Source organism: Rhinatrema bivittatum, chromosome 1, assembly GCF_901001135.1.
Source record: "Rhinatrema bivittatum chromosome 1, aRhiBiv1.1, whole genome shotgun sequence".
NCBI classification, from domain to species: Eukaryota; Metazoa; Chordata; class Amphibia; order Gymnophiona; family Rhinatrematidae; genus Rhinatrema; species Rhinatrema bivittatum.
Window position 1 is genome coordinate 563,952,922 of NC_042615.1, and position 21,659 is coordinate 563,974,580.

The window sequence follows — 21,659 nt, forward strand, 5'->3', positions numbered from 1 at the left end:
ACAGATTGACTTAATGTAATGAAATTGGATTTAAATAGCATCCGAGGGCCCTGACTTTTACGGTCCTGTAAACTGATAAGCATGGGGATAACCTACACAGTGCAGTAGATACTTGCATGAGCTTGCTGGGCAGATTGTGTGGATCATTTGGTCCTGTTCTGCCATCATTTCTCTGTTTCTATTAATGATTATTCCCAAGACTTGTTTTAATGTCCCTTATGTAATCTGTACTATATGAAGGTCTTATGTTATTATTTATAAAAATACCTGCACATTATAGTGGTTTTGGTGGTTGATTAGTGATTTAAAATATTAAATAATAACATAGTAGATGATGATAGGAAAAAAAAATATATGTATATATATATGTATTATATATATATATATATATATATATATATATATACTACGTATTTATGTGGATTGCAGCCAATTTAGATCAAACAAATTGCAATTGAAATAACTTTCAGTGGGGATCAAATTTACAGATAGAATAGCATTAACACTTGGATCCATCAAGTCTAGAGGACGTGAATGAAGAGTGGGTGGCTCACGGGAATGACGGCTACTGCCTGGAGATTATACCCTTATTCAATAAACATACACACGGTTAATGCGACTCCAACATTTCTCTAAGCTTCAACGGCAAGAGGAAGTGTGGAAAAAAAGGATTTCCATTCACAAAAAGCGGGGAGTAGCTTGCTTGTTACGGCGGTTACTACCCTAAACTAAATAAGCCAGATACTTTACTTTCAATGCATATCCAGCATAGCTCTCTGCTTCTACGGCAGGGGAGAAAGTCTGATACTTCACGCATATCCAACATAGCTCTCTGCTTCTACGGCAGGGGAGAAAGTCTGATACTTCACTTTCAACACACATCCAGCATAGCTCTCTGCTTCAACGGCAGGGGGTACCTAGAAAGATGGATCTATATACAGACAATAACCAACAAGGACTGAGTTACATAGTCTGGGTAAACAAAGGCATGGGTGTAGCTTGCTTATTGCGGCGGTTACTACCCCTAACTATGGTAGATATTCACTTGAATGCAGTTCCAACACTGCTCTCTACATTAATGGTGTGGGTGGAAGGGAAATAGAACCAAAAGGTTACTAAGAGCCAAGAGTAACAGAAGTATGAGAGAAATAAAAAAAAAAAAGTGCATAGCTTGCTGGGCAGACTGGATGGGCCATTTGGTCTTCTTCTGTCGTCATTTCTATGTTTCTTTGCTTCTATGTTTCATTAGGAATCTAGGGTATATAATGTCATCCTTAATTGAAAGATCAGGGGAAAGGGTTATTTACAATTTCGAATAATATTTATTTATTTATAACTTTTCTATACCGAAGTTCAAATAACAGAGTTACTTATCACTACGGTTTACATTTCAACCATAAAATAGAAAGTAACAAATAATTGTCTTACAATGAAACAAGGAGGAAATGAACTTGGATAACTTAAGCAAGGGGAAAAAAACAAAGTAACAAACTAGTAAGAACAGGATTATTGAGGTAGTGGGCATTCCATGAAGTTAGCAAGTAGCACATTTAAGACTAATCGGAGAAAATTCTTTTTCACTCAACGCACAATAAAGCTCTGGAATTTGTTGCCAGAGGATGTTGTTAGTGCAGTTAGTGTAGCTGGGTTCAAAAAAGGTTTGGATAAGTTCTTGGAGGAGAAGTCCATTAATGGCTATTAATTAAGTTTACTTAGGGAATAGCCACTGCTATTAATTGCATCAGTAGCATGGGATCTTCTTAGTGTTTGGGTAATTGCCAGGCTCTTGTGGCCTGGTTTGGCCTCTGTTGGAAACAGGATGCTGGGCTTGATGGACCCTTGGTCTGACCCAGCATGGCAATTTCTTATGTTCTTATGTTCTAAGTGGGTCACTGCAGGGAAGACCTGGCTTAAGAGCCAAGCTTTAGCTTTTTTCCTGGAAGTGAAGAAGCAAAGCTCAAGTCATGGGGGTAGAGGTACCTCCTTCAGAATTTTTGGTGTATAGCAGCTGAAAGCAAGAGGTCTTAAAAAGCACAATCTGGCAGAGGCCAGAAGAGGAGAGAAAAGAAGAGCCATTTGGGAGGATTGTAGTGTTGCGCTGGAGGTGGACCCTTGGCCTGGTGCAGGATTGGTACGGCCCTCTGGTTGGACCCAGAGAGCGCATGCCACCAGAAGGCGGAGCACACAAGGAGACTGAGGCTAGCTGGAGCTTCGCCAATAGCAATCCGGGGTTTCCACAGATTCAGCCCTTGGGTACCCGGACCGCCTGGACTTAGGTGGGCCTCTGAGGGTCTCCTGGAGAAGTAGCGGACAGGTGTACCCACCATGAGCAAAGGTCAGGTCAGGAGAAGTCAGCATAGTCAGGCAGGCTGAGGTTAGGCTAGGAGAAGTCAGCGTAGTCAGGCAGGCAGAGGTCAGGCTTGGAGAGGTCAGCGTAGTCAGGCAGGCAGAGGTCAGTTCTGGAGAGGTCAGTGTAGTCAGGCAGGCAAAAGGTCAGGCTTGGAGAGGTCAGCATAGTCAGGCAGGCAAAGGTCAGACTTGGAAAGACTCAAGGCACGGAGAGGACAGGTTCTGGAAACCACGGAGCCAAGGCAACGAGAACAAGAGGACCAGTTGTAAGGGCAACGCTTAGAAACGCTGCCCGAGTATTTATACTGAGAAGGATCTGACGTCAGCAAGGAGGGTCGGTAACCCTGACGCGCCGCGGCCTCTTTAAATGCTGCAAGGGGGCGCGCGCCTAGAGAGCCGGGCTGGCCAGGAAAGGGACGGCGGCATTTCTGCCGTGCTGCAATGGCACGGACCGCTGACAAGGCCACCATGGGAAGGGCAGCGCTGGAGGCGTTCTTCCCGCGCCGGAAGGGACTGGAGCTTATCCCCGGGAGCAGCGAAAGGTGAGGGGGAGCGGCCGCAGATGGCCGCCGCAAAAGTATCCACTCCTCAAGGCCCTCCCTTTGATAATTTTGTAGAAGAAGACATGGGGTGTCCACATCTTCGGGTACCTCGAGAGGCTGTCCCCTTTTCTTTGGTTGGAGGAGGATTTGTAGGTTCTGAATCTCTTCTTCCTTGAAGGACAGGAGGGACACAAATCCTTTCGAGGTTAGCTTGTGTTTTCTTTCTAAGGCTTCATATTCGTCCACTTTCTGCGACAATTGTTCCTTCAGTTCTGTAAACACAGTCGATAAAAGGTTCCGGTGAAGGAAGTTGGAATCGGTTTGAGTCTCCTGTGCCCTCCTACTTAGGCTCGGGGAGTAGGCAAGGCGGTGGCCACAACCAAGGTGTGAGGAGAATTCGTCGGTTCAAGGCAGGTCTCAAAACAGTGTGGGCCCCACTGAATAAGGTCAGCCGATGTCCAATCGCACTGTGGCTGATGTTTTTGTAGCCACGGCAGGCCTAGTATAACTGGGCTCACAGCTTTGGGGAGGACGTAGAAGGTGATGAGCTTGGTGTGATCCGTTACCACCCTTCGTGTCAACGGATGTGTAACCCGAGTCGCCAATTCGGAAAGGAAGTTTCCATGGATAAGAACATAAGAGCATAAGAAATTGCCATGCTGGGTCAGACCAAGGGTCCATCAAGCCCAGCATCCTGTATCCAACAGAGGCCAAACCAGGCCACAAGAACCTGGCAATTATCCAAACACTAAGAAGATCCCATGTTACTGATGCAATTAATAGCAGTGGCTATTCCCTAAGTAAACGTGATTAATAGCCGAGGCTAGAGCCACTGGTGGGGTCAAGCGGAATGTGGAAATCCGGTATTGATCCACGAGGTCTTGCTGGATAAAATTTCCCCCAGCACTGGAGTCCACTAGAACCTGGGTGGTGAAGCAGGTAGAGGATTGCTCCAGAGAGGCTGGCAATAGGAACATGGGTGATGTAGTAGTTAGACCGAGGGCTACCGAACCCGTGATCCCTCGGCGCGGAGAAGGTTCCTTTTTCTCAGGGCATTGATGACAAAGGTGAACCTGGTTCCCACAAAACAGGCATAGGCTGAGCTGGCGACAGCGGGATTTTTCTTCTTCTGATATATGGCCACGACCCAATTGCATAGGTTCTTCGGAGTTCTCCGGGAGCAGAGGATGGTTCTCGACGGAGGGAAGTGAGGCCTTCAGACGGTTTCTCAAAATAGAGTGGTTTTCTCAGACCCGCTCTTGGAGTCGTCTGTCCAATTTTCCCTTCAAATCTATTAGACCTCCAAGGGACGTAGGGATCTCCCGTGCGGCACGTTCGTCTTTTAGCCTGGGTGCTAGTCCCACCAGAAAGATGGCATGTAAACTGTTCCCTTGCCAGTTCAGTTCCGTGACCAATGTGCGGAACTCAATAGCATAATCGGACAGGGAGCGGTTCCCTTGTTTCAGCTGCAACAAGTCAGAGTCGTGGGAAGTCTGCCAGGTTCGTTAAAGATTTGTTTGAAAGCAGATGTAAACTGTGGAAGACTGGACAGCAGGGGATCGGAACGTTCCCACAGCAGAGATGCCCAAGCCAGGGCCTTGCCATCCAAGAGGGACAGGATAAATGTTGTTTTAACTAAATCGCTCGGAAAAAGTGCCGACTGTAAGGTAAAATGCATCTGACATTGGTTTAGAAACCCTGACATTGTTTGGGATCTCCCAAGAAAAACAGCGGTGCTAGTAAGGAGATGACCGCCTGTCTAGGATCGGGGTTAGATGTGGGAGCCGCCGAGGACCGTGGTGATGGGTTAAATGGGGGCATGAAATTTTGACGAGCGGCGAGACAGCTAACGTCCGCCATGATCATCTCTAGGGTTGCCTGGAGATTCTGAAGCTTCAGAACTAACCCGGGAATGGACTTCAATGCGGTGAAGTCCCCTGGCACGGAGTCCAAGTGGGCATCTGTTCGTTCAATTGAGGCTGACAATGACTCCAGGAAATGTTGCTGTTCTTGTATCTTCTGGGCAAAGCCCGGAATGGCCTGGAGGGCTGACAGATCCGCCGAGTCCATGGCCCTTGCAATCTGTTGCGCTGGAGGTGGACCCTTGGCCTTGTGCAGGATTGGTACGGCCCTCTGGTGGGACCCAGAGAGCACCTGCCACCATGAGGCAACGCACACAAGGAGACTGAGGCTAGCTGGAGCTTCGCCAATAGCAATCCGGGGTTTCCACAGGTTGAGCCCTTGGGTACCCGGACCACCTGGACTTAGGTGGGCCTCTGAGGGTCTTCCGGAGAGGTAGTGAAGAGGTGTGCCCACCACGAGCAAAGGTCAGGCCAGGAGAAGTCAGACAGGCCAAGGTCAGGCTAGGAAAAGTCAGCGTAGTCAGGAGGCAAAAAGTCAGGCTTGGAGAGGTCAGCGTAGCCAGGCAGGTAAAGGTCAGGCTTGGAGAGGTCAGCGTAGTCAGGCAGGTAAAGGTCAGGCTTGGAGAGGTCAGCGTAGTCAGGCAGGCAAAGGTCAGACTTGGAAAGACTCAAGGCACGGAGGGGACAGGTTCTGGAAACCACGGAGCCAAGGCAACGAGAACAAGAGTACCATTTGCAAGGGCAACGCTTAGAAGCACTGCTCGAATATTTATACTGAGAAGGATCTGATGTCAGCAAGGAGGGCCGGTAACCCTGATGCACCGCAGCCCCTTTAAATGCTGCAAGGGGGCGTGCGCCTAGAGAGCCAAGCCTACCAGGAAAGCAACGGCGGCGTTTCTGTCGTGCTGCGATGACACGGACCACTGGCAAGGTCACCATGGGAAGGGCAGAGCTGGAGGCATTCCTCCTGCGCCCGAAGGGACCGGAGCCTGTCCCCGGGAGCAGCGAAAGGTGAGGGGGAGCGGCCGCCACAACATGTAGATCTCTTGTGGGTGTGTAGGAGGAGAGAAGCTGGGAGAGGTACTCAGAGGCTTGTTTATTCACATACTTGTAAATGAAATAGAGTTTTGAATGCTATCCTTAATTTTTTATTTATTCAATTTTTAAAACAATACAGACAGCAATATCTGCTTGTCATACAATAGGTGCAAAAATCAGTTATAGAAGAGAAATATGTCAGATCATCAACAGTACATTTCTCAATATACTATATAAAAATCTAAACATATAACTCAAAAACAAAATTAAGGTATCATACCCTGATATAAGGAAATAAAGAGTCAAGTTGGCTAGAATATAAGAGCAAACACAGGTAATTCAAATTTAAGAAATTCTGGTGCTGTCTCATATAATAACTCGGACTAGGATTCAGTGACAGGCAATCTAGCATCAAGAAAATTTTGTAACTCATTTGGTTCAAAAAACACAAACCTTTCCTGCTGGATTTTTACCACACATTTACTCGGATAATATATTGTACATTGTGCCCCTAAAGACTTTACTTCCTGAACCATCTGAAGAAAATTTTTTCTACGAATTTGAGTTACTCTAGTTATGTCAGGGAAGGTCCAAGTCTTTTGGCCCAAATATAACTTATCCTTATTCTTCAGTGACAATTTAAGTATCTTATCTCTATCCACATTGTTTAAGAATTTTACACACAATGTGCCTCTAAATTCAACTTGTTCAGACATGGATTGCTCCAGAAATATAGTTAAATTATTCATTTCATTTTGCTGTGAATTCTGTTGACTATTTTCACTCTTTTTTTTTTCCCAAAGATACAAAAAAGATTTTTTCAATGGCTGGTAATTCACTTACAGTCAGCATTAAATTATCTGTTAAGTATTTCTTATATTGCTCATATGGAGAAATTAGTTTCACGTTTGGGAAATTAAGAACCCTTAGATTTTTATATCTCATTTGGTTTTCAATGTTTTCAATCTTCCTAGTATTCCCCAAACTTCCCTGAATCAAACCCATCTGAACTTTTTCAAGCTGATTAACCTTCTTCTCCAATCCAACAGTTCTTTTTTCTTGTTGTAATACTTGTGGTTCAACTGGAAGTATCTGATTTTGCATCCTGGCCACTGTTGTATTCAATGTTAGAATAATTGATTTTAAATCAGTTAAGGTGGTCCAAATAGTTTCCAGCGTTATAGGCTGCGTCTGTGAGCCCAAAGAGTTATCCAATAAGTTCACTGTTCCTCGAGGGCAGAGATCCTTTTTCCCATCTAAGGCCTCTGTCCTCCCTCCATACCCCACCGGTGTTGAAGTTACGGGGGAACCGTCTTTTCCCACGGTATTCCCCATAATTTTTGGCCTTGCACCTTCCATCTCCACATTTCCTCCAAAAGGAAAGATTTCCCCTGAACTCTTCGGTCGGTTACTACTTTCCAAAATTGGAGATTGTGCCGGGCATGGGGGTAAGGGAGTCACGGGTTCTCCGGGACTCAGCGAGATGTTTAGTTCCAGAGGTGTATGTGTTTGCTCTACACATGCACCATTTACTGGTAACGCTCCCGGAGTCTCTGCACCAGTTCGTGGAAAGAATTTCCCAATTGAATACTGGGTAGGAGCACTAGTTGTTGGAGTTGGGGGTTCTCCTCTAACCTTTCCTTTCCTTTTTGTGTGCGGCATATTGTATTAAGGATATTGGTTTAAGGGAGATATTAATTCCACGTTTATAATTACTCACCAACTTGAACTCTGTGGCAGCTGAAAGAGCCTGAGATTCTTTGCCCCAACTCCGTCCAACTCCGGACTAAGCCGGACAAAGCCGCGCGCGGGCGGCTGCGGTGCGCCGCAGTAGCGCTGATTTTATGGGCTAGGGTTCCTCCCAGCGACGTCACAGGAACCAAGGCGAAATGAGGTTAGCTGTAAACTCTGGCTCCCAGGCAAGTCTCAAGTCCCGTTTCAGCTGCGGCCACTCCGCCGCAGTAGCGCCGATTTTATGGGCTAGGGTTCCTCCCAGCGACGTCACAGGAACCAAGGCGAAATGAGGTTAGCTGTAAACTCTGGCTCCCAGGCAAGTCTCAAGTCCCATTTCAGCTGCCATACTGTAGGTTTTATATGGTTGATTGCTTTGGCCCATACCCAAATTCTAGTGGCAGTACTTTGAAGGAGCTGGAGGCACCATGAGGTGGCAGGCGCTAAGCTAGCCCCCTCTAATAACCACTCCCTCAACTCAACCTCTACACAGCCGTTTGTACGTGACCTTAGTGTCATAATAGACAAACAATTTACCTTCAAAAAACACATCAGCACAGTCCTAAAAAAAGGCTTCTATAAGCTCCACGTCATGAAGAAACTCAAACCCCTTCTCCTCACACATGATCTCCGCACTGTTATACAAGTGACCATCTGCCCAAAATTGGATTACTGCCATTCCCTTCTCCTGGGTCTCCCCTACACTACCATCAAACCCCTCCAAATACTGCAGAATACTATCGCCAGAACCCTCACTAACACCCGTAAATCTGATCATATAACCCCTGTCCTCAAAGAACTTCATTGGCTCCCAATACCCTCACGTATCCTGTACAAAACTCTGACTATTAGCCATAAAGCACTGTAGTATCACAACTCCAACTGGCTTGAAGATCCTCTGCGCTTCACCCACCACAACTGCCCCACTAGAACTTCGCTCAAAGCCCTCCCTCAAAATTGCTCATCTCACATCCACCAGGGAGCGTGCCCTTTCTGTGGCTGGTCCCTCCCATTAGAATGTTCTCCCCTCTGAACTCCGCTCGGAGCCCTGCCGGTACAAATTCAGAAAAAAGCTAAAGACCTGGCTCTTAAGCAGGCCTTCCCAGCATAAGTCTCCCAGTTCCCTTCCCGTCCCCCCCCCCCCCCCCCCATTTTATTATTTTATCCTATTTATTTATTTTCTCCCCTTATTGGCATCCCTAGCTTACCACTATTGTATTATTAGTTTTTTTACGGTTATCTTTTCTTAGTGTTCTTTTGTACTATTTTTACATTCTTATTTGTTAATTTATATCTATTGTTATTTGCTTCCTTCCCCTTTTGCCCTGTTTGTTGTATTTCTCTTAGTTCTTTGTAAACCTATATGATGTACCTACGAATGTCGGTATAAAAAAGTTGTTAAATAAATAAATAAATAAATACATATTGCATGATGCCATTAAATAGGGAAGTGCAGTAGTCAGATTGGTGATTATTACATGGATTACAGAGAATAAAATTTCATCTGCTTCTTGAAGCTGAAGCCTCCTCAGCCTCATTGACAAACAAAGGCCCACATTCTTGTTGGTGTAGGCAACTTCTTGGCACTGAGATTCAGACGTTGGAGCTGACCAATCAAAAATCTAAAAAATATATGCCAATTCTAGTTGTGGAATATGAGAGATATTCCATGGGGATCTCTCCTCCTATTGCTGAACACCACCTTTTTGTGAGAACGATGTGGCTGGACTTTGTCAGAAACTATTCACCAACATCCCTGGTCCTCCACCTCCTTCATCTCAGATGGACTTATCTATTTTGCAATTATTGCCACTCCTCAGAGGCCAAAAAATTAGACCTCAAATACAGAATCCAAGAATTTCCAGGTTTTGATGTGGTCTGACTGTGGCACCAGTCTGTGGTTGTAGAGACAGCATTGAAATGGACTAAAAAGACTAAGATTTTCTCAAACACTGCATCCCCCTTCCCGGGAAAGAACCCTAGGTTGTTGGTCAACTTTGAAAAGAAAGTCTTCCAAACCTAGATGCTCAACAACCGCATTGCTGCCCACCTACTTTACATGGTACAATACTTGCATGGTTGCATCGATAAACTGAAGCCTTTCTTAGAGTTCCTTGATGGGGGACAGGATGGCTATCACCATACCCTTCTGAATGCAGAGGAGTACAAGCATTATCTCCTCCGATCAGTTTATGAATCATTCAACACCACTGCAGAATCTTCTGCTGCAGCAATTGGAGCATACCGTTTGGCATTCATGCAATCCTTGGCACCAAAATCTGAAATTTGCTCTATGATTCCACCATATCAATCGAAATAAAATATCTTCCATTCAAGTCTCAAAGTTTCCATTCTTCAAAGGATAGGTCAGCATCAAAGGAGTTGACCATAATAATATTGGACTTTCAGTATGGACCAATTGAATTCAGTCAGTATGGAAATATGCCAAAATCACTGATTGCATTGCTGCAGCAACATTAAATGAATAACCTATAGCAGCAGCAGCAGCTTATCTCTTTTAAGATAAGATTGTTCACAACCCACTGGAATCTGAAACGTATTATCTAATCAGGAAGGTATTTTCATGTGTTCGGATATATAGCCACTTGAATTTTGAGCATCATAAATAAATTCTCAAAGCTAGGGAGGGTGAAGAATGGATATCAAGTAAGGTCTTTAGTAACACTGTCTGGTGACCTGGGCAGCCTGGGTTCTTATGTGTCTTCATGGAGGAGAGAATTATGCTGGAAAAAATAAATTGGCCAACCAAATTGATTTTAAGTTTTTTGTGTAAGCGGTGTGCATTGTCCACAGGCTTTCCATTGAGTTCATTATGAGAGGCTTGGAGAATTCATATTGTACAGGGTGGCCCATGGAAAAGTAACCTGCCTACGTGCCATTGGTATTGGAGGCGGGCTACTTTTCCATGGTCTGCTCTGGATTTGCTGAAAGGAAAAGGATGAGGGGAAATGATAAATACTAAAATATTTAGGCTTCAATAAAGCCCAAGAAGGCATTTTCTTAGGAGGCAAAATTCAAGGACAATGAATTTTGAGGGAGGCTGAGAAAGTATGAGGGAATGCCTATAATAGCATACTAGCAGAGATAGTAGTAACCAAAACCATGAAAAAAATGTAAGCATGCTTGGGACAGATAGAGGACAGTGAAAAGGAAATGGGGAGGAAGAAGGGTGGAGCCTGAGTGTTAGACTAGTTGTGGAAAGCTATATGCTCAGTCACCTGGAAAAATAAAGGGCCAAAAAAGGGTGAAGACAAAACCAATGGTATAGCTATATCAGACTCCCAAGAGACAAGGTCATCCAATGTGAAATGGTAGTAAGGTTTTGGTAATTCTCAGAAAAAATTGATGGGAGGTGTCAAGTTGTCTAGCATGGCCTGCAGGCTGACTTGACTACACTTTCGAGCTAGGAAGATGTCCTTCAGGCAGGATGTGTGATCCTTCAGGCAGGATGTGTGACAAATGAGAGATACTTTTAGAAATATAGGTAGGTTCAGCCGGGCAAATTAGATGTTTCAAATTATTTTTTTCTGTTGATGTCTACTGTGTAACTATGTTATGTTACTACAAATTGACCCTTATAAATATGAAGATCATTTATTTACCATTTCAGCTTGTTCTGTTCTTTTTTGAATAAACTGATGATATTTTATTATTTTATCTTATGCAGAAGACTTTTCTCCAACTGTGGTAGAAGATCAAGCCCGTGAACATATACGGCAAAACCTGGAAAATTTCATTAGGCATGAGTTCCCAGGTACAGAACATTTTTAGCATGAACCTTCCTTATCACACTGTACAAATGCCTCAAGCACAGGAGTCTTTTGCAAGACTAGTAGAACTTGTAGAATATTAAAATCAAAACTTTCATTCACTCATGATTAAAAATCCATGATAGCAGCTCCCAGGAGAGAAATAACTGAAATTCTTTCTGCAGTGTGCCAGGGCATAAAAATCTATCTAGCCTTTTAAATCTTGTTAATCTTATTGACTCTAACCATCTTTCTATAATAAATACATTTCCTGTAGCTTCTTGTTTGCCCTCTCTGTGAGTCTTGATTAGTTTGTAAACTCCATGGACCAGGGACTTTCTCGTGTATTTGTACAGTGCTATAGAAATAACTAACTATAGTAGACCACTCCCTCCCTTCCCTCTTTCATAAGAGTTGCTTTTTTCCTTTATATTTTGAGGACTACTACAACATTGAATATTTATTGTAAATAATTTTATTGTGTTTTTAATAAAATAAAAAACCTAACATTGTAATATATATTTATAAATACTATATATAAATGCTAATAGCATATAAGGCTAAATATACAATAAATCTGCTCAAGAATACTTGAAACCTGTTTGGTCATGACTAGCTCTTTAGAAACATGTAAGAATGAAAATCTCTTTCCCTGCTCTGCTACCTCTCCCTCCCTACTTTCCCCACCACAGACCCATTGTCACTTTATAGTATATCACAGTATGACATAATTTATATGACAATAAAAGAAAATCATTTACAGGGCACATCAATCACATCGTTTCTCCCCAAAAAACTAGTAAGGCAAAAAAAAAAAGCAGCCTTTTTATGTCAATAGCAGAAAGAGCTTAATTGGGTATCATTTACTTGGAACATCTTTTTAGTGTCTCTAGAGTTGATCTGTCCTCTTTGGTAGAGAAAGTATATATGGTCTCCAAATTTTAACTAAAAATGTTCCATGAATACATACTGTGTGTTACGCCGGTCGGTCGCAGACGGCTGCGAGTTTCTGCTCACCTCTTGCTTGACTACAATGACTTCTCTGGGTCGACTCGCGGCCTCCGCCAGCTATCGCCGACCTACACGCCTTGGTTCCTGGGCCCTCCTGGACGGTGTGGACGCTGCCGACCGCCATCTTGCCCTCGGAGTCCCTTAGGCGTGCACGCACGCTACCTGGCCATTCTTATGCACATTATGGCGGGAATCTCGGGGGCGTCCTCCTCGAATGACGTCATTCCTCAAGGACTCTTAAGCTGGTTGGCCCTGCCTACCTACGACTTGGCAACCGGTTCCCTCATTGCTGAATCCGCATCACTCGCTAAAGACTCTTGTTCCAGCTCCTGCTTCCGTGGCATGAGACGTTCCGGATACCCGCTTCTCAGGGGTCCTTCCTGTCTCTGGCTATACGCTCCTCGGAAGGCCTTCCGCCTTGGACTTCTGCCTGCTCCATTCCCTGGGGCCTTCTCTGGAACTTTCACTCTGCTACAATGAGTACCCTGCTCCGCAGACCATTGCTACTGAAGAATCCTCATCTGTGTACCCCGCTCTGCGGACCATTGCCGTACCATTGCTACTGAGGAACCCTCATCGGTGTACCCCGCTCTGCGGACCATTGCCAGGACCATTGCTACTGAGGAACCCTCATCAGTGTACCCCGCTCCGCGGACCCTTGCCATACCTTCATCTACAGAGGACGACTCCGTGGGTGTACTCCACTTCACAGACCCTGGGGGCACCCCAGCGCCTATGTGTCTTTCTCCCACACTCCCTGCTCCACGGGTGGGCAGTGTTACTCTACTTCTCTAATAAAGATTCAAGGACTGTCTAGCTAGAACTAGCATCAGCTCCCTGCGCTGACGATCCGTGACTCCACCACCAGGGGTCACTCCCTCTAGCTTCCTCTGCCTCTCATTTCTGCTCTCTTTCTCCAGCACTTGTTGCTCTATACTCAGCTGAGACCTCACCTCCCGACAGTGAGGCTCCCGAGGCTCCTCCCCGTGGGTGGTACCATCTCTCACCTCGGCCCAGGGCCCACATACACACAAATCCTAACAGATTGCCAAGTCCATGGACCCGGCACAGGTCTTGGCGCTCCAGGCCATCCCTGGCCTGGCCCAGCGAATTACGGAACAACAAAGGATGGACTCGGCTGGACTCCACCTCAACGCCTGCCAAACCTAGTCCTGCTTCACATGCGTCACCATTCCGGCCTACAGTGCCTCTGCCGGCACCTCCTTGTTTCGCAGGTGACCCCTTACTGTGTAGGGGCTTCTTGAACCAGTGCAACATGCACTTTTCATTACAACCTACATATTTTCCTGATGTAGTTTCCAAGATAACATACATCCTATCCCTCCTGGATGGAAAGGCGTTGGCCTGGGCATCACCCCTTTGAGAACGAACAGATCCGATCCTTCAGGACCTGCCAGGCTTCCTCGCTCTGTTTCGGTCCGTATTCTATGACCCAGGTCGAAAGGCCATCTCCGGATCTACGCTCTGCATCTGCAATAAGGTTCCAGATCTCTGACTGATTATGTCATCGAGTTTAGGACTCTCTCCTCTTAATTGCACTGGAACCTGGGCTGCCTGCGTGCTATATTCCTCAAGGGTCTGAGCCCGCGTATCAAGGTCGAACTAGCAGCTCAAGAACTCCCTGAGGCATTGGACTCTCTTATTGACCTCGCCGGTCGCATCGACCGCCGTCTTCGTGAGTGGTTGCACGAGACCAGAGGATCCAAGAGGACAGCTTCAGGGGTCCTGCGCAGTCGTCCAGCGTCATCCGCTCAGCCCACTACTACACAAGGCACCGAGGAAGAAGAATCGATGCAAATGGGCCACAGTCATCTATCCTCAAAGGAGAAGCATAGACGTCAAAGATCTGGCCTCTGCATGTAATGCATGTATTGTGGTCAACCGGACATGCGGAGCATCCTGTCCATTCTGTCTGGGAAACTCCCAGGCCTAAGTTCTGCCAGAGGACTCCTCCTAGGCCTGACTTCACCCTCACCTCCATTAATTCTGCCTGCCTCCATTTACTCGGATGTTCAGGAATTCCACACCCTGGCATTGGTGGACTCCAGAGCCGGTGGAAATTTTATCTTAAGGCAACTTGTGGAACACCTTCGGATTCCCACCGTCCATACGCCAACACCATTATTGCTCTCCTCCATTCACGGCGAGCCACTAACAGGCGAAGTTACTTTTTCCATGGTGCCCATTCGACTCCGCACTGGATCTCTGCACACGGAGACCGTTTCCTTTCTAGTACTAGACAAAGCTATACACCCCGTGATCCTGGGATTACCGTGGTTAGAACTGCACACTTCACAATTTGATTGGAGCACTCTACAATTGTCCCAATGAGGCAACTCCTGCCATAAGAGATGCTTGGAGGTCATGTCCCCGGTGTCTTGCCTGGTTACCGTAACGTCCCTTCCGGGCCTCCCATCACAGTACTCCTCTTTCAGGGATGTGTTTTCCAAAAAGGCTGTGGACATTCTATCTCCTCACCGATCATTTGATTGTGCTATAAACTTATTGCCTAACACTGAGCCTCCCTGCGGAAGGGTCTACCCACTTTCGCTATCAGAGACAAAGGCCATGTCCGAATATATACAAGAGAATCTGGCAAAGGGCTTTATTTGGCCTTCCAAATCTCCTGCTGGAGCAGGGTTCTTTTTTGTAGGGAAAAAGTACGGCTCCCTCCGGCCATGCATAGATTACCGCGGCCTAAACAAGATTACCCAGAAGGACCGTTACCCCTTGCCGTTAATCTCTGAACTCTTCGACAGGCTCCAGGGGGCCAAAATATTTACCAAATTGGACCTCAGGGGAGCTTACAATTTGGTCAGGATCCATCATGGCGATGAATGGAAAACCTCATTTAACATCCGCGACGGCCATTTTGAATATCTGATAATGCCGTTTGGCCTCTGCAATGCTCCAGCGGTGTTTCAGAATATGATGAACAAGATCTTCAGAGACATTCTATACAGTTGCGTTGTGGTCTACCTGGACGACATCCTGGTCTTTTCACAAGATCTTCAGAGCCACCACCAGGACATCGCCAACGTCTTGCAATGCCTAAGGAGCAACCAGTTGTATGCCAAGCTGGAGAAATGTTCATTCGACCAAGAGTCTGTCCCGTTTCTAGGCAATGTGGTATCAAGTCAGGGTTTCCAAATGGATCCACAAAAGACCAAGAGCATACGCGACTGGCCTCAACCAACGGGCCTCAAGCAGCTCTGAAGATTTCTGGGGTTTACGAACTACTACAGGTCGTTCATCCATCATTATTCTACACTGACCGCCCCACTCAAGCTATGACTCGTAAGGGAGCTAACCCCTCTCAGTGGCTACCCAAGGCCGTGACCGCTTTCCAGGAGCTCAAGGAGGTGTTCCTACAAGAACCATGCTTGCATCATCCTGATCCCCGACGACCCTTCATCGTCGAGGTAGACGCTTCTGATGTCGGTGTTGGCACGGTACTTAGCCAGCATTCAGCCAATCACACCTTGCACCCGAGCTCCTCCTTCTCCCGACACTTCTCGGATTCCATGTCAGAGCTAAGGAAGAATCCCATTTTGGTTTCCTTACATAAAGCTTCTTGGTTTTTTCCCTGTGATGGATACCCTAGAGGCAAATTTTAAAGGGGGTCGGACATTGGAAGGTCTGTACCCCCTGGAGCTGACTGAGAGAGAGCGTTTGTGTTTTCCAAAGTGGATGCACTGGTATGTGCCGTCTCTAAGCAAATGACTATCCCCCATAGAGGGAGGAGTGAACTTGAAGGATGTACATGATAGAAGAATTGAGGCTATTCTTAAGCAAGCCTTTGAGGCAGTGGCGATGACTTTACAGATTGCTTCCTGTTGGGCCCTAGTGGCGTGATCTTGTCTGCTTCTCTCTCAAGAGGTTGATGAGTCTGGAGGGAATTCCAGAGCAATTATGGAGCCTGCTTCCGCCTTTTTAGCAGACTCAGGCTGTGATTTGGTCCGTACCTTGACCAGAGAAGTGGCTTCGGTGAATGCAGCCAGGCGTCAACTCTGGTTGCGAAATTGGTCTGCTGACACAGCCTCCAAAGCTAAGCTTACCAAAATGCTTTTTAAAGGCTCGCTCTTGTTTGGGAGCGAGTTGAAGAAACTGGCCAGTAATTGGGGCGAGTCTCTGGATCCTCGGTTGCCAGAAGAGAAGCAGTTACAGTGCCCCTTTAGTATGAGGGGTTGTCTCCGGGGTCCAAACGGTTTCATCCCTACAGGGGTCGAGCTTTCAGTGGGCATGGCCTTTCGATAGGTCTCAGTCCTTTCACCCAAGAGAAGAGCATGCTCGGGTGGCAGACCTTCCCAATGTTGACCCACCTTCGGGAACAATAGGGGGTGTCTCTCTCTCTTTTATCAGAGGTGGATCGAGATCACATCCGACCAGTGGGTCCTGGAGGTAATATGAGAAGGATATGCACTGGAATTTCGCAGAATTCCTCGGAACGCGCTCATGGTGTCCCCTTGCCACTCCCCTCAGAAGAAGCAGTCAGTGGAGCTCACACTTCAAAGGCTCCTCAGGCTGAGGGCTATGGTTCCGGTGCCCACATCTCAAGAAAGTATGGGCAATATTTCATTTATTCTGTTGTGGCCAAGAAGGAGGGCTCCTTTTGTCCCATTCTGGATCTCAAAAGGATCAACTGTCATTTGAAGGTGACTCATTTTCTCATGGAAATCTTATGCTTTGTGATAATGGTGGTGCAGTTGGGGGAATTTCTGACCTCCCTGGATCTGTCAGAGGCTTTCCTTAATATTACCATTCGATTGGAACACAATGCTTTCTACGCTTTGCGGTGATGGGGCGCCATTATCGGTTTCGGGTACTGCTCTTTGGTCTAGCCACCGCTCCCAGAAGATTTTCCAAGTTTATGGTGGTCATAGCGGCAGCCTTGCAGAGAGAAGGGATCCTGGTGCCACCTGTATTTGGACAACTGGCTGATTTGAGCCAGGTCATAGGAAGAGAGCCGCCTAGTGACACACAAGGAGCTCGGTTGGGTAGTAAACCTGACCAAGAGCAATCTTCAGCCTTCCCAGTCATTGGAATATCTGGGGGTCCGGTTCAACATGTGGCAAGACAGCATTTTCCTACCAGAAGTTTGGATACAGAAATTGTGTCTCTAGTGCGTCAGTTGGTGAACACCATACGCCCGACAGTGTAGTCTAACCTAGAGGTGCTTGGCTTGATGGTGGAAGCCTTGGAAGTGGTGCCATGGGCGAGGGTGCATATGCATCCTCTTCAGCACTCTCAGCTGTCTCGTTGGAACCTGCAGTCTCAGAACTATATAGTTCGTCTCCACTTGTCAATGGAAATCTACTCCCACCTCCAGTGGTGGTTGCAGGAGGATCATCTGAGAAAAGGAGTTCCCTTCTCCTCTCCGACCTGGTTGGTACTTACGACATGTGAGTCTCCATGGTTGGGGGTCATACTGTCTGGAGTTAACAGTCCAAGGTCATTGGAACATTGAAGAGTCCCGCTGGAAGATCAATTGCCTGGAAGCCCGGGCAGTATAGCTGGTATGCTTGCAGTTCAGCCACAGGCTGCGGGATCAAGTGGTTCACATGATGTCTGATAACGCAACAAAGGTGGCCTATATCAATCGCCAGAGAGGAACCAAGAGCCAGCAAGTGTCGCAGGAAATAGACCAGCTTATGGAATGGGTGGAAAGTCATCTGCAGATGATCTTGGCCTCTCACATTGCAAGAAAAGACAATATAAGAGCAGACTTTCTCAGCAGGGAGAGTCTGGACCCAGGAGAGTGGATGTTGTCAGCCGAGGCATTTCAGATGATTGTGGATCACTGGGGCCTTCCATTCCTAGACCTGCTGGCGACTTCTCGCAATGTGAAGGTTCCTCGATTCTACAGTCATAGGAGAGATCTGTGGTCCCTGGGAATAGACACTTTCGTACAGGACTGGCTGGAAGACAAATTGCTTTATGCCATTCCTCCATGGCCTTTGCTGGGCAGGCTAATTCGCAAGATCAAAGGCCATAGGGGGCTAGTACTCCTGGTGGCACCAGACTGGCCGAGGCATCTGTGGTATGCAGATCTGTGAAGACTCCTGGTGGAGACCCCCCTTCACCTTCCACCGCATGTGGATCTGTTACAGCAGGGACCGGTTCTTCACGAGGATCTGATTCTGTTCTGTCTTACAGTTTGGCCCTTGAGAGGGCTCAACTGTTGAAGTGTGGTTATTCTTCTGCGGTGATTTCCACCTTACTCTGCGCTCGCAAGTTCTCCACTTCCTTGGCTTATGTATGGGTTTGGAAAGATTTTGAAGCCTGTTTTGAGGAACGGGGTGTTCTTCCTCGTTCAGTTAAGATCCCCCTCATTCTGGATTTTTTGCAGGATGTGTTGAATAAAGGATTGGCTCTTAATTCCTTGAAGGTGCAGGTTGCGGCTCTTTCTTGTTTCAGGGGCCAGGTGTGTGGTGGTTCATTGTCATCTCACCTTGATGTGATCCGTTTTTTGAAGGGAGTGAAGCATCTTAGGCCTCCCTTGAGGTTACCTGTTCCTTGTGGAGTATTAACTTAGTGCTCGACTTTTATGCAGGTCCTGTGTTCTGAACGCTACGTAGCCTTTCCTTGCAGTTGTTGATCTTGAAGACTGTGTTCCTGGTGGCTATAGGTTCAGTGTATCGAATTTCTGAGCTGCAGGCCTTGTCAGGTGACTCTGGGGGCGTTACAGCTGCCTACTGCTTTCTTACCCAAGGTAGTCTCAGACTTTCATTTTAATCAGTCCGTCTCCTTGCCATCCCTGGATAAGGTCAGAGATATGGAAGACTATCGCCTCTTGCGCTTCTTGGATTTCAAGCGACTTGTCATGTGCTGCTGGAAGTTTCTGAACCTTTTCAAAAGATGGATCGCCTGTTTGTTCTCCAGGGTGGGAGTAAGCAGGGCACTCCGGCTTCAAGGGCTGCCAAAGCTTGTTGGATTAAGGAGATAATCACTGCCGCATATATGGATGCTGAAAAGCCATTACCTACTCAGGTTAGGGCTCATTCCACTAGGGCTCAGGCAGTGTCTTGGGTAGAGGTTAGTTTGTTGTCTGCCGTCGATATCTGCCGAGCTGTGATGTGGTCCTCCTTACACACTTTTTCCAGGTTTTATCGTCTGGATATGCAGGCCCCGGAGTATGCATCCTTTGCAAGTGTGAACTAAAATGCCACCCTACACCCCACCCCCCACCCCCTCCCTCAACACCCATATCAAATCCGCATATTCACATATTGTGGTCTACCCCAAAAAACCTAAGCTCTCTCACTTCAACGGATGCAAACCTTCAATGATATTCTCTCCCCCTAAAATATCCCATTATGACTCCCCACAAACCTGTGTTCAATGTAGAATGTTCAAAGTAAAATGTTCAATGTTAAATGTTCAATGTAAAATTTCACAAAGTTCAATGTAAAATGTTAAAAATGTTTAATCTAAAACGACACAATGTTTCATTGTAAAACAAGAAGTCTAACAGACTCCTCTGTTTCCACTGTAAAATGGTGTGATATGTCTGCTGAACATCGCTATAGAAAAATAAATAAATAAATAAGTGTGGTGTTGACTGGAATAAGTGTGGTGTTGACTGGACCGCGGGCAGTCTTCTACCCTGTTGGGGAGTAGATTTGGTACATCCCACTAGTCCTGAGTCCATCTGTCTACAAGCTAGGAAAAGGAGAAATTACTTGATAATTTCGTTTTCCTTAGTGTAGACAGATGGACTCAGCTTCCTGCCCTCTGCTGTCACTTGAGTGTGTCAGTATTCCTCCTGTGGGGATACAGATCCCAAGGGATTACTGATAAGTGTTCATCAAGTGCCTAGCTTGGGAAATCTAGAATCGTACGTGAGTTTGGTGTTTTTTGTTGGTTGAGTACAGTTCTGGTTGCCTGTTTTTAATCAGGTTTTTTGCTAGTCTGTCCACAGCTGCTTTTGAAGAAAATACTGGCAGGCTGGGGGTCACTGCAGGACTATATATATTGTGATGAATGCTTGCTCCATCTCCATCTGCTGGCAGGGGAGCAATAAACCCACTGGTTCTGAGTCCATCTGTCTACACTAAGGAAAATGAAATTATTAGGTAAATAATTTCTCCAATATGTAGCGGATGTTATTTTAAATAACAAATTAGAAATTTTTATGATTTCTGAATCCTGGAATTAGCCATGGGATACTGTTTTACTGAATCACTTTTGCCCCATGATGTATACATTAATGCAACAAGCTTGTCCTAATAGAAGAGGAGGAGAGGCGGGTTAATTTTTTTTTAAGCACGCAGTATTACTAGAATAAACATCCTCCCAATATCAAATGTTGAAGTTTTAGTGATTTCTGTAATGACGTGGATGATATGTTTGTTATATAGGCCTCCTACTATAATGTCTAAAAATACTGCCCAGTTGGTGCATTTTTCGGTAGATCGGCAAGTAAAATCCCCTAAAACGTTATTTGTAGGGGATTTTAATATTCATATTGATGATAAGAATTCTGTGCGAGGGAGGAATTTTTTGAATGTACTTTCTACCTTGCAGTGTGAGCAACTTATTGACTTTCCAGTGCATGTTGGAAGTCATATATTGGATCTTTTAATCTGTCCATCCGATTAGTCACATTAGGTTTCAGATATTAGGATATCTAAGGTATTGTGGTCAGATCATAATTTAATTAAATTTAGATTACAGGGATTTGGAAATGAGCAACAATTTCTAGATTCCGGGAAATGGATCTGACCAAGGGTAATCCATGAGGACTTTCAAAAGACTTTTTTTGACCCATCCATCAGTAGAGGTTGTGGATAATGGTTCGGTAATAGAAATGGTAACTAACTGGAATTTGAATTTAAAAACAGTTTTTTATAAAACTGTTTTTCAGGTCAGTGTTCGGCCTCCCCACCCGGGGGACCCCGACGCCAGCCGCGATCGCCGAGGCCGTTTCCGACGAAGGAAAAGCGGAAAAAAAAAACAAAAAACGCGCCTAGGCCCGCCCTGAATCAGAAGGCAGCCAATCAGAGAGAGCCCGGCAGGGCTTTAAATCTTACCCTGCTAGGCGCCGCGCGCCGAGCGTCGCGCGCCGAAGGAGTGCGACAAAGGGGCCTGCCCCTTTGTCTCGCCCCTTCGTAGAGCCCCTAGGAGGCCCCGAGCCATACCCGCGGAATAACCGAATTCTTCAACAAAGGCAACAGCCAGCAAAGATACAGATTTAACCGTTTCAGCCTTATGGAATAAAAGTCAGCCTCCCCAGCAAGCTCCCCAACAAGCGTCCAGCACTCATCCAGCATCCAGCCTCTCCAGCAAGCGTCCAGCATTCATCCAGCCTCTCCAACAAGCATCCAGCACTCACC

At 46.2% G+C, this 21,659-nt stretch overlaps 1 protein-coding gene across 8 annotated transcripts in view; it reads left to right on the forward strand.

Annotated features, from left to right (window-relative positions):
• TUT7 (terminal uridylyl transferase 7) overlaps positions 1-21,659 on the forward strand; it is a 575,072-nt gene that overhangs the window by 318,622 nt on the left and 234,791 nt on the right. For all 8 annotated transcript variants that reach the window (XM_029617137.1, XM_029617096.1, XM_029617130.1 and 5 more), the window contains one exon: positions 11,211-11,297. In XM_029617137.1, the coding sequence (XP_029472997.1) occupies positions 11,211-11,297 (87 nt within the window). The remainder of the gene's footprint in view (positions 1-11,210; positions 11,298-21,659) is intronic.